The following is a 12722-nucleotide window of genomic DNA, read 5'->3' on the forward strand; positions in this document are numbered from 1 at the left end:
TAAAGAATTAATTGTTGTTGCTTGATTTCCTTTAATTTGACCCCGTCAAAGATACTATCTTGTTTTAAAAAGAATATTTAAATAGGAAAGAAATCGGTTTGAAACAAGAAAGTGTGAATTTTGTATAAAAGTGATTATGAAATGATATATTGTTATTAGAAGTGTTTGAAAAAGAAGTAGGTAGAATCGGAAGGAAGAAAAAAAAGAGGGAAAAAATGAATGAGGAGTAATGTAGGTAGAATTGCATTGAATATTATTACATCACCTCAGTTGCTAAAGTACTTGCAGTTGTAGACGTAGGATAAGGAAAGTTGCCAAGTTGTTTGTGCCTGAGTCAAAATTAATACCAAACGCCCCCAACCAAATTTGTGAATGTTAACGTTAGCGTGGAAAAGAGAAAGAGAAAGAGAAAGAAAAAGAAAAAGCAAGACACGTTCTCATATTTTGCATTCTCTCTTGCGGCTAAAGCAAACCCAAACAGTAATAACACCACCAAAGAAAACCAGTGCCGTGTGCTTTGGGTTCCTCCTCCTCACTCATGTGACTCACAGGATCTGCTAAAATGTTAATTTTCTTCTCCCTCATTCATACCGTAACTAAATTCAATCAAACCCTCCTTTTATATATTTACATTGTATTTTTATTTCGTGTCTTTATGCTTAGGTAACTATATTATTATTATATGATATGGATACGTTTTATTTATTTATTATATGATGATGACTATGGCTATGGCTATGGCCTCCTTTTCTTCGTCTCTAGCCTGATCCCGATAAAATTGAGACATGTATTATTGTTTATATGATAAGATTTGAAATCATATGAAACCCACTTCGTGAATCCAATCAACTGTATTAAATTGTGGCTCAACTGTGAAAATTTGATTTTGGCACAGAACGTTTTCTTCAAGCTGCATCAATTGAGGTATTCTTCATCCTTGGATTCGCTTTTGGTGCCAGGGAGTCAGAGCTGCAAGGAAAGGGGAGGTGCTGGGATGAAAGCTGAATTTTGTGGTATGAGCGCTTTTCTCACTCTTTTTGGAATCAATTGATCTGTTTTCTTTGTTATTGGGGTGGGTGGGTTGAGATCAGGGAAGAGGAAAGATAAAATTGAATCTTTGGTATTTTTCTTTTAACAAAAAAGATGTCCAAAAAGATGGGCCAGGAGAGAATAGGTTCTAAAAAGAGACAAGGTGACATCAAAAGATCAAAACCCAGATGTAGAAATAACAAGTAAGAATTGATTCGAACCTTCTCTAACATGGCATAAAAAAGTATCCAATGATTCACCTTTATCCTGCAACAATACCAGTGGATATATAAATGCATTGTCTTTCTGATATTTGTTTGATACCAGCTTTAACAGACTGTTGATTGCTTGTCACAGTTAGTAATGCGTGATTCATGGCTATAATAATGAATTTACTGTTATAATTGTGAGTTTATTACTAGTCTCCTGTGTGTGTTTACTTGCTGAGAATATATTGTACTGTTGTTAATTTGCAGGGAATGGCAACTCTAGTTGAACCTCCGAACAGAATTAAGCCAAAGGGAAAGCATTATTATACAATATGGCAAACATTGTTTGAGATTGATACGAAGTACGTTCCAATCAAGCCTATTGGCCGAGGAGCATATGGCGTGGTGTGCTCTTCCATCAACAGGGAGACCAATGAGAGAGTTGCAATTAAGAAGATTGGTAATATATTTGAGAATTCTATTGATGCTCTGAGAACTTTAAGGGAACTGAAGCTGCTCAGACATATTCGGCATGAGAATGTCATTGCTTTGAAAGATGTTATGATGCCAATCCAGAGGACAAGTTTTAAGGATGTGTACTTGGTCTACGAACTCATGGATACCGATCTTCACCAAATTATTAAGTCCTCGCAGCCACTTTCCAATGATCATTGCAAATATTTCTTGTTTCAGGTACTAACCAGTTTCTCATGGTGTTTTTTCCATTCCTTCAGCTCTTCCTTCTACTTTCTAAACCTGTGGTTGTCAATTCTTTTTGGATTTGCAGAAATGCGTGAATTATTCATTTGAAGGAGATTTGGTTGGGGTTTGAAGTATAATTTCAAAATGCACTCTTTCAGTGTTTAATTGACATTGTCATGCATCGAAGTGAATTCCCCGTTTTCAGTTATTAACATACAACATAAGTGAATTAACTATTAAATATCCTCTTTCGTGCATTCTTATACAATATCATGAGGTTGTTTTAGAGGAGTTGGGACAATTTGAGTTGTGGCTTTACATTTCCTAGTTTGAATGAAGGTTGCCTGAGGCAAAGAATTTAGTGTTTCAATGCCATAATTTTTCAGGTAAGAAAGGGGGGTTTCTGTAATTTTCTTCTTCTGGCTAGATATTAGCATGGCATTTTAATCCCACCAAGTAATTTTGTTAAGTTAGATGATTAGATCATCGATATTTTATTGGTATGTCCTTTTCTTTAGTAATTGATGAACGTGGTTATGGCTCTCTACCTTTTTTTTGTGTCTTCTATGTTCGATCGTGTCCTATCGTGAAAGTCATTGGCCCGAATTGGGAAATTGATGTGACCTTAACATTGTTTGATTGAATGATTAAGCTTCTTAAGAAAAGAACCCATTATTGATTATACTTGTAACCCATCTTCTGCACATTTTTTTTTCACGAGTTCTGCTGTAGAATGTTTAGCAGCATTGACAATTAGAAACAGTTAACGGATTCTCTGTGAATTTATAATCTTTGCACATTTTAACTATTCTTGTGATTGATACTGACCATGAACTCTTACTTCAGCTTCTTCGAGGTCTTAAATACCTTCATTCAGCAAATATTCTTCACCGGGATTTGAAGCCTGGGAATCTGCTCATAAATGCCAATTGTGATTTGAAGATATGTGACTTTGGGCTTGCACGAACTAATGGAGTTGATGGTCAGTTTATGACAGAATATGTTGTCACTCGTTGGTATCGCGCACCGGAGCTCTTGCTATGCTGTGACAACTACGGGACCTCTATTGATGTCTGGTCAGTAGGGTGCATCTTTGCTGAGATTCTTGGTAGAAAGCCAATCTTCCCTGGCACTGAGTGTCTCAACCAACTGAAACTAATTATTAGTGTTCTTGGAAGCCAGCATGAATCTCATATTGAGTTTATTGATAACGCAAAAGCCAGGAGGTTTATCAAATCACTGCCCTATACAAGGGGGAGACACTTCTCTCAGCTGTATCCACAAGCAGATCCATTAGCCATAGACTTGTTGCAAAAGATGCTTGTATTTGATCCAACCAAGAGAATTACTGTCTTAGAAGCACTCCAACACCCTTATATGTCTGGCCTATATGATCCAAGGTGCAACCCTCCTGCTCAGGTTCCCATCAGTCTTGACATAGATGAACACTGGGGAGAACAGATGATTAGGGAAATGATGTGGAATGAGATGCTACATTATCACCCTGAAGCTGTTTCTGCCAATGCATAGATTGTTAATCCTTCCAAGGCTTTCTTTTCTAGCCTTGTTACCTGTCTCTAGTAGTAGTTCTGTTTTTTTTTTCACCCAGACAAACTGTAATCTTAAAGGACTTATAACTGCCAAATTTTGTACTTTGCATGACATTGCTTTGCTACTTTTTTAATTGGCGTCTCCACAAGGATAATGGCGTCTCGTAATGACTTAACTTGTATATAGCCATGCATACCGTTTTGGTGTTTCGGCTAAACCCCTTTTGAACTATGTTGTTCATCAGTTGTTTTCGTAAATTTAACAGAAAAGAGTTAAGTAATTTGTGCTTTCGAATGTATCCATGGTTATGGGATGATGCTTTCCGTAAATAACACGGCAATTCTCTCTAACTTGAATGTGGACCACTGCATGGTTTTCATTCTCGGGATTAAGAATTTTCAGTGAGTTAATAAGATGTAATAATTAAGTACTCATTCAACGAGATCTTTTAATATGAGAGCTTATTCATACCCTCAGTTATTCCCTTCTTGAAATATATTGAAAAAGAGAGTCATATATGACTTCTACATCAAAATGAAAGTTATAAAACAAAATGAATCAAATATTTTCATGAATTTTATTTGATCTGTAATAATATTTTGAAGTAGAAGCAGTATAAAGTTTGTTAAATAAGTAAAGACCTCAGATGTGGATACCTACCTTTTCTAGGAAGTGTTGCTATCATATTAACCATTAATTTGGTTACTGAGTTGATAACCATTAGAGAGTGTCTTGATGAACTGAGATGGGAATACCATTTGTATTCTCTTCTGATGTGTGAATGAATATCAAATCACAACCTTTTATCAAAGAAAAATAAATTCATACTCAACATTAGTATAAATCTAGAAGAAAAAGTGAAATTAGCAGCCTTTCCCTCTTAAAAATGCTAATATACGTTGGAAGTCTTTATAGTAGCTCATGGTAGTAAAATGAGATAAAAAGAACTCAATTTGGTGGAGGGATCTTAGAAAAACGGGTGAAGTAACAAGCCATGGGAAATGGTTTGAAAACATGGTGCATAGAAAGGTAGGGAATGAGGAGAAGACTGTGTTTTGGTCTCATACTGGCTTGGGGACATAATTTAAAGACAACATACAATAGGTTGTTCTTGGTCTCAGATTAGAAATTAGAGATGGTGAGTAGGTGACAACTGGACATGGGGTTTAACATGGAGCAGGGAATTGTTTGAGTGGGAAAATAATATCTACACTTTATGCTTAATCAGATCCAACAACAAAACATTGCAAAAGGGAAATTATCCAAACACCAGAGATTTTTGTTTTCTCTTTCTGCAAACAGTTGCATGAATCTGCATAACGTGTTATTTTCCCATGTTCTATCGCCTATAATATTTGGCAAATATCTTATAAGTGGGGGAATATTTCTGGGGCTTTACCTTGCAATTCGAGAATGCATTTGTGTGAATATTTTTCTAGACAAAACAATTTTAAGAAAACAGAATGGGATTTTCAATTTCATTTTGTTAGGGTTATTTTCACCAACAAAATTCAACAACAATAGTCTTTATTCCACTTTGATTCGCATATAACTTTCACATTCCATTGGCACCACAATTTCCACTTATCGAAAGAGGTTTTTTTGTGTCCATATTGGATTTGAAGATCCAACTCACTCTCCAACATGTGTTCTACAACTTCGATTTTGACACCGAAAACACTTTTCTAATTGTCTTAGTCCTTGACTGAAGTCACACAAACTTAGGTTTTCTCACTTTTCTTTGAGTTTTTATCGGCCAAAATGTTGTTATTTTTCAATTTGTTTGACTTAAATGTGATGTTGTTATGTCATGTTTTGAAACTATTTTATATTTTATTTTGTAATTCAATGCTTAATGCACTTTGTATTTAAATTTTAAGTTTTTTATTTGATTTTAGTTTAATTTAACAAACACTTAAAGTGCATTTGAAGTATATTGAAAGAAAATTAATTATATTTTTGCAAGTATGGGGAATCACGTATAACATGCTGAGTTTTGCAATATAATTTAAGTTATAATTTAAGATACAAGCTATGCGAGCGATTTTAGGGCCATAACTTTGTCCCAACTTAACTCTAGATGATATTACTCATATTTTAAGATATATTTTCTATTAAAGAGTATGTATTTATAATAAATTAACAAAAGTTTAAAATCTTCATCTTTTAATTCTATTAAAAAAAGGTTACATAGGTTTCCTAGTTCAAAAAACAAAATAAATAACATTCTTGTTGCAGGTTACGTGTAGACTAAGCTAACTCATTCAAATATTAAGATGATATAAAGTTGAGTTAATGAATATTTATTTATATGCACATTATAACACTTTATTTGGACATATTGGTACTGTTAGTTTTGTTCTGTATAGTTAATGTTGTTGTTATAGTGAGATTATTGTATTTTGTATGGAATATGGGAGAGAATGTGTATAGTTTTTGAGTGTGTGATATGATGAATATGCAGAAGCAGTTGGTAGTTGCTTTGAGGAGTGGAGCAGAAAAGCAGTGAGTGAAAAAGGAGAAGTGAGTTGCACCCCAATACTCAGATACAGCACACTGCTGACTACTTAAAGTAACACAATGAGGATGCCCCTCTGGGTCTGCTCACATTTTTTAAGATTCTACTTTCTTTTAAGGAACCATCTAAAACTTCATTCACTTAAATAAAGTTTTCATGGATTTCATTTTATCCAACTCTTATGATTAAATTAAGATTAATCATCATATTTTAGATATTATTTGTTTTTTTTTTAATATCTAATGTTAAAGGTGTTTGATTGAGTAAATAGTTACAAAATGAAGACGTTACAACACTACAAGAAAATCATTAAATATAAACCAATTTTTAGTTTCTAAATTTAGTCTCTAAGACTTTGGTTACTAATTAGGTGTCAATTTAAAAACTATTTAACAATAAAAAAAATAATTTAGAAATCAATTTTTGTTTTAGTTTCTAAAATGGTTTCTAATTTAGTTACTATTGCAACTAATTATTTTGATATCTAAAAATTGGTTTCTACTTCATGATTTCCTAGTGTAAACATATAAATTTACATATATTAAACAAAAAGAACCACATGATATGTACATAGTCAACAACTAAAAAACCAATTGAAAACTAAAAATTTAACCACAAGTTGGAAATGTTTTAAGTTAGTTTATTGAATTATAAGTATTTGATAAAAATATTTACTAAACTTATAAATGTAAAATAGCAATATGACTATAAATTAGAAAATTTAATTTGTTTGTAAGGACAAATACTTAAGTAGATAGCATATTGTATATTTTGATTAATATAATAATTAAAATATCTTGAAGTATTATTTTAAAATAGTATAATATTAATTATTAAAATAAATCATATAAGAGAAAATAAAATCCTAGCTTATGTAAAACAAAGGAAATACATTTTTTAATAAATGTTTTAACGATAAATAAAATAATACATAATCTAGAATTAGAAGGTAGTTTAAAAAAACACTTTTAAAACAACGTCTGAGAAAACATTACAAGAAAAACTACAAACTACTAAATATATTCGCTTGTCAACAAATTTTTAACTGATAAAAGCTAAAATTAAGTATTAATCAAGAGAGTTCCTGGAGTTAAATAAAAAATGATTGACCACTAATTAATATTATTATTGCCTATTTACAAAATCATTATAAAGTTCATCGATTCTAGTGACATGTTAAGTTGTTAATTATGCAAACATTATATAATAGTTAGATGAAAGGCATGTTTGTTTTACATATATGAAGAAATTATTTTCGCAATATGCATACGTAGTTGTAATGTAGAAGAGTGATTATTTAAAACTAATGGGTATATATAGTAAATTCTGATTACGTATGATTCCATCCAACTTTAAATCAAACAGATATTTAATATTATTTTAGTTGTAATAACTCGTGATTTTTGAATAAATAGATAAATAAATAACTATCACGATTTTTACTAAGAAGTAATTTATAAGAACTATACTTAGTTCTTATCATAATAACTAACATAAAATAAATATCATTTGGTCAAAAAAGAGGAACTAAAGCAGCAGCCATCTAATTTTTGTTAATAAAATTATAACATTTTGTAGATAACTGAAACAATGAAGATGAGTTAGTCAAAGTAAAAACGAAATAGCAGCCATTTTAGTTTTTCCTTGGAGAAGACTAAAATTTATATATATATTCTCTCCCACGTGGAAAGCATTTGTACATTTTTCTGAAGCAGAAGGAGTCACATTCAATATTGGGTATGGTGATGTCATTGACTTAAGTGATAAGGTTTATGCTTATAGTTGTTACATGCATGAATGTGTATGTTAACTTGAACCTTCCCAGAAACAATACATAAAGATGAAAAATCAGTGACCCTACTCAAGTAGGTTAAGAAAAAGGTTGTTTTCTGCATTCATACTCAGAGACATTTGGATGTTCTAGCAACGTAGAGAGACAAACACTCAGAATTTAGCTCACAAATGGCTCTCCATTTCAATCTTGCAAACTTTTTAGGAAATCACTAAAATGGGATGTATTTTATGGAAATTACAAAGTTGAGACTTTTCTTAATAACTTGTTTCAACGTGATATATTTTTTACACAATTTTATTTTGATGTATCAAAAATTGGTGTCATTTTAACACAAATTTAATTTTAATATGTAAAAAATATATCGTGGACGGTTATGTATCAATCGGTTAAATATTATAGCTAATCGAGTCTTGTACGGACGTGCAGGCCGATCGACATACTAAAATCATTAACGCGCAAATTAAAGTCAGTAAAACTAAACTGTCATTAAGAACTAGGTAATACACTTCTAAGTGTGATTCACTCCACTAGTCCGACCTAATAAGGTAAGTCCATTAAAATAATATAAATAACGCATATTCTAAGAATAAGGTACATCATTATCACTGTACACCCCCGAGTGTCGAATCCTCTTTTTACTGACTTGAGCGTCGGAGTATCTTCTGCAGGTACTTCCATTCGGCATTCACCTGAGAATGAGAGACCGAGACACGAAGAAGTAGCGTGACGAAAAAGATCACAGTGGAGCTCTAGCAACCTACCCAAAAGAAGACGAAGTCATTCAATAGTTCTTTAGATCTCATCTCCTAATAAGAACATATCTTTTTTATACAATTTCACCTTGTGCCAATACAATTTTATTTGATGTGTAAAAGATTATATTTTTTAAGACGACTTTATCTTAATGTATCAAACACAACTTCATCTTAAAATATTGTGTTATTTTAACACGACTTTATACTTGATGTCTTGATGTATAAGAAATTGACGGTGTCATATTGGCACGAAGTACGCCCAACTTCACAATTTGGAGAAAATGCATTCCATATGTGATTTCGTACAAATTTTACACGTAAAATGACCCTGAATCTTGCATGATCTTTCTTTGTCTTAGCTGCATCAAGTAATAGCTGGAATGTGTATATATGTATATTATTGATTCATTGGAAAACGTAGTGTAAACCCCCTCTTAAGAAAAGTTGTAAGAAATAGTTGGGTTGGCATGGCCACCCACTGGATTTTGGTCGAAACCTTTTTATTTCTTTTCCAACAACTCATAACTGGAACCATGTGCTTACAGTAGAATAAGTAAATGAAATATAAATGTTTTTCAGTGGTCAAAAGCTGGATGTTGAAAAAAGCATCGATCACCTTCGGTAAATTAAATACTCCACTACCTCTGCTACATCATGTGACAATAATTGATTTTAAATTATTTTTCTAGTGTATATACCTCAAATCAAACGCAAACAATAATTAATCTGGTTTTGGTCTGCTTAATTAAATTAATCTTATAATACCAATGCTGTGTTTTCAAGACATCTTTGTTTTGGTGGATATAATTATAATACAACTAGTGACAGATAGATTTAAGCCCAAACCATCTGCAAGCCACATATCTATACTATATAATACTGCACCGTCAAATACTCTAAAACAATGTGCTAGTTTCATCTAACTCATTATTTGATTCCTTTTTATGTACTTGAACTGTTTATATAAATTTTACAGAAACTCCAAATGCTTGGGTCATGGAATAAACAATAATCAGAAACTGAAATTTGTGTATAATAGTTTGAGTTTACAGTAAGAGGTCAATTGCAGCTCACTCAAACACCATAGACATATAATAATAGTAACAGAGAGGAGGAGCACCAAGAAAAAAAAATGTAGATTTTTTATTAAAGTAAAGAAGTGCAACTACCATTCATTGATGACCTAAGATTCCACCCCCACCATCCATTGATAAATAAATATTTGAAATAGGTGGTCCATCATCTACATTGCAGTTACCACTTGCAAAATGGCAACTTACAAATATAAATTCAGTAGATTATGATGTACTTGTTTTGAAAAAGTTTTACAAAAATATCTTTAGACTGTGAATAGAAATTAAAGTGTAAACAAACATAAAATAAATCTGCGCGTGCACATGAACAGAAGCAGTGACCATGGTGGCCCTGAGTGACCTTTTCCCAGTACTTTCCCCCTTTCCCTGTTTTTTACCTTCTTTTATTTCTGACTTTTTAATTCTGCAGTACACTCCAAAAAACAAAAAGCCATTGTCAAAAATTTCTGCTTTTTTTTTTTTATTCTCTTTCATTATTACAATGGGTAATTATTTTCTATAAATTCAGCCCCTCAATCTCTTCAAAACCTCTTCCTCTTCTTCTCTTCTTATCCTCCTCCTCAAAACTGGTCAAAATCTATCCAATCCCTTCTTCTTCATCTTCATATTCCTTCTTATCATCATCTTCTTTGTTGCCTCTAGAATTGAAAACTTCAGTCTTTCACACCCTTTTCCAACCTCTAGATTTTTCTCCCCTCTATAATTATCTCAACCACACACATCATCAACCACAAATCTTGTTCTTGTTCCTCCCAAAACCTAATTCGTCTCTCTTGCACAGACTGATTTCGATTGTTGTTAATCTGTTCATACTCCCTACAGATGTTATGATGAATGATTGAGAGACAACGCCAATGTCTTCTCCAGTAATCAGCGAGATTCTCCTCTCTGGCTTCACCATAAACTCTTCTCTAAGACGCAGGACACACTTGGTTCAATCTTTCTCAGTTGTTTTCCTCCACTGGTTCTACGTTTTCTCATGAACTAAATCAACCTCTTACTCGTTCAAAAATAATAACATATTTCTTTCCACACAACAACATAGTACCCGTGTTTTTATTTTCCCGTTGGATCAATACATAACATTCAATCATTAAACCTAGCTAGAAAATTAGATTTATCAATCAATTATTGCACAAATAGCACGCATGGCTTCTCCCGGCGGAGCCTGTTCATCCGGATCCAGTTCTCTTCAAAACTCAGGGTCCGAGGGAGACCGAGGCATGGTGGATCAGAGGAAGAGGAAGAGAATGCAGTCGAACAGGGAATCGGCACGCAGATCGAGGATGAGGAAACAGCAGCACCTGGAAGGTTTGAGTGGCCAATTGGATGAGCTGAAAAAGGAGAACAACGAGATGAACAGGAACATAGGCATGACGACGCAGGTGTACCTGAAAGTGGAAGCAGAGAACGCGATTCTGAGGGCGCAGATGGCTGAACTCAGCAACAGATTGAACTCTCTGAACGAAATCATCAGTTTCATAAACTCCACGAACTACTTGGTGTGGGATGAGGCACAGGAGACTCAGATGTTCAATGATTGTGGCTTCATGGATGCTTGGAATGGAATGCCCCTCAATCAACCAATCATGGCTTCCGCTGACAATGACATCTTGATGATGTATTGATTGCTCAATTTTCTCAAAGGTGAATCCTTCGTGGAGTTCATCCATTGTAACACCACATTGTCGTCTTTGCTTGTCTCTCATGTTAATTTCTCCTCTTTCTTTTTCTTTTTCTTTTTCCTGTAATCTTCCATTGTTTTCTCAGTTTATGTTCTTTAAGGTTGTTTGTAATTCAAGCGGGGTTTTCTTTTTCTTCTCCAAAAACTAAAAAAATGGACCTTTTAATTTCCATGTACACGTGATTTTCAGTAATTTCCTCTCATTAATCAAATGCCCAACTTTATAATATGTTTCTGTCATGTTCATGAAAAAAATTGTTTGATTAATGGGTTAAACAGCAATAAAAAAGAATCCAATAATTTACATGTTAACATATTTTAAAAGATGTATTTACATCAACTATGATTTATGTAAATAAATTTAAACTAATATAAATTTTTGTATATATATAATATGAAAGAAATTTTCAATCTAAAAATAAATTAAAAAAAAAATCTAATAAAAAATATTAAAAGGTTAGTGTGAATGTTAAAGGTATTTAGTTATGATATCTCTTGAAGTGTAATTCTTACAAAAATATACCTTTCTTTTGTAGTGTGTTATTTATTATAGCCTGATAAGATGGTGCCGCATTTTATTGGTAGCTATCTCGAAAATAAGCACTTCATTTGACTAATAACGTTTTCATGAGAAGCTAAGTTCGTTTATAAATTTGAGATTATCAAAATAATTAAGAAAGTGTTTTTTTTTGGAGCATACAAATTAAGGAATTTAAAAGAACAAGATGAAGGGGTTCGCATTAACTTGGATGTTGACAGATTGTGTTTAATAATATTATTGTGAAATGATGAGCATGTAAGAGAGATGAGGTTAACAAAAGTTTAAAGTGGGTGGATAGTTGATGTTTTTAACTTAGAAAAGGATACACTTTGTTTAATATATATGATATCATGATTGAACCATTTCCCAAAATCCAAGAGTTAATTTGTGCTTAGGAATATAATACTTGCATTATTGGTTGTGCATGATTTCATTGTTGAACAAAATATTTGGGGAACATATATAATTAGATAGTTCATCATCCTAGAAAAATGAAAAGTGGAATATATGGAATATTCCTTCTCTTGAAACTATTAAAAAATTTGGTTCTTTAAAGAAGAGGAGGAGAGAGAGAAAAGGAACCAGAAAAAAAAAAGTGAATATTATTCATTATAATTTCAATAAATAGATAATAGATATTATATATAATATAAAGATAAAATTAGATAACCGACTCAATATGGGTATCACGCATTCCCTTAACAGTCTTTCTTAAATTTAAGGGAGACGATTCAAGCACCCTAAGTTTATGTTTAAAGGTTTGAAAAGAAGTGTAAGAGATGAGTTTGGTTAAAATGTCTGCTAATTGAAATTGAGCTGGTAAGTGAAGAATAGTGAGATGTTT

The 12722-nt window shown here is 32.5% G+C and overlaps 2 protein-coding genes across 6 annotated transcripts; both read left to right on the plus strand.

Moving 5' to 3' along the window:
* Nucleotides 1-280: 280 nt before the first annotated feature.
* On the plus strand, nucleotides 281-3602 carry LOC137812128 (mitogen-activated protein kinase 7). Of its 5 annotated transcripts, none has more exons than XM_068614032.1 (4): nucleotides 281-564; nucleotides 896-1013; nucleotides 1506-1931; nucleotides 2787-3602. In XM_068614032.1, the coding sequence occupies exons 3-4, from the start codon at nucleotides 1509-1511 to the stop codon at nucleotides 3468-3470; spliced, it is 1107 nt and encodes a 368-aa protein (XP_068470133.1). In that variant the 5' UTR covers nucleotides 281-564; nucleotides 896-1013; nucleotides 1506-1508; the 3' UTR covers nucleotides 3471-3602. The 5 variants fall into 5 exon arrangements, with proteins under 5 accessions (XP_068470133.1, XP_068470135.1, XP_068470134.1 ...); XM_068614034.1 differs by having other exon boundaries at nucleotides 349-592; XM_068614033.1 differs by having other exon boundaries at nucleotides 539-663.
* A 6568-nt stretch (nucleotides 3603-10170) lies between these two features.
* Nucleotides 10171-11513, plus strand: LOC137812129 (bZIP transcription factor 44-like). The gene has a single exon (XM_068614037.1). It carries the CDS (start codon nucleotides 10802-10804, stop codon nucleotides 11279-11281), a length of 480 nt encoding a protein of 159 aa, XP_068470138.1. The 5' UTR covers nucleotides 10171-10801; the 3' UTR covers nucleotides 11282-11513.
* Nucleotides 11514-12722: the final 1209 nt, after the last annotated feature.

The sequence above is a fragment of the Phaseolus vulgaris genome, chromosome 2 (genome assembly GCF_000499845.2).
Source record: "Phaseolus vulgaris cultivar G19833 chromosome 2, P. vulgaris v2.0, whole genome shotgun sequence".
Lineage (NCBI taxonomy): Eukaryota > Viridiplantae > Streptophyta > Magnoliopsida > Fabales > Fabaceae > Phaseolus > Phaseolus vulgaris.

Bases quoted from the DNA above. Each gene is read 5' to 3' on its own strand.
- LOC137812129 (XM_068614037.1), top strand. From the start codon at position 10,802: ATGGCTTCTCCCGGCGGAGCCTGTTCATCCGGATCCAGTTCTCTTCAA.
- LOC137812128 (XM_068614032.1), top strand. From the start codon at position 1,509: ATGGCAACTCTAGTTGAACCTCCGAACAGAATTAAGCCAAAGGGAAAG. The intron at 1,932-2,786 runs GTACTAACCAGT...CTCTTACTTCAG, and splicing joins GCAAATATTTCTTGTTTCAG to CTTCTTCGAGGTCTTAAATA.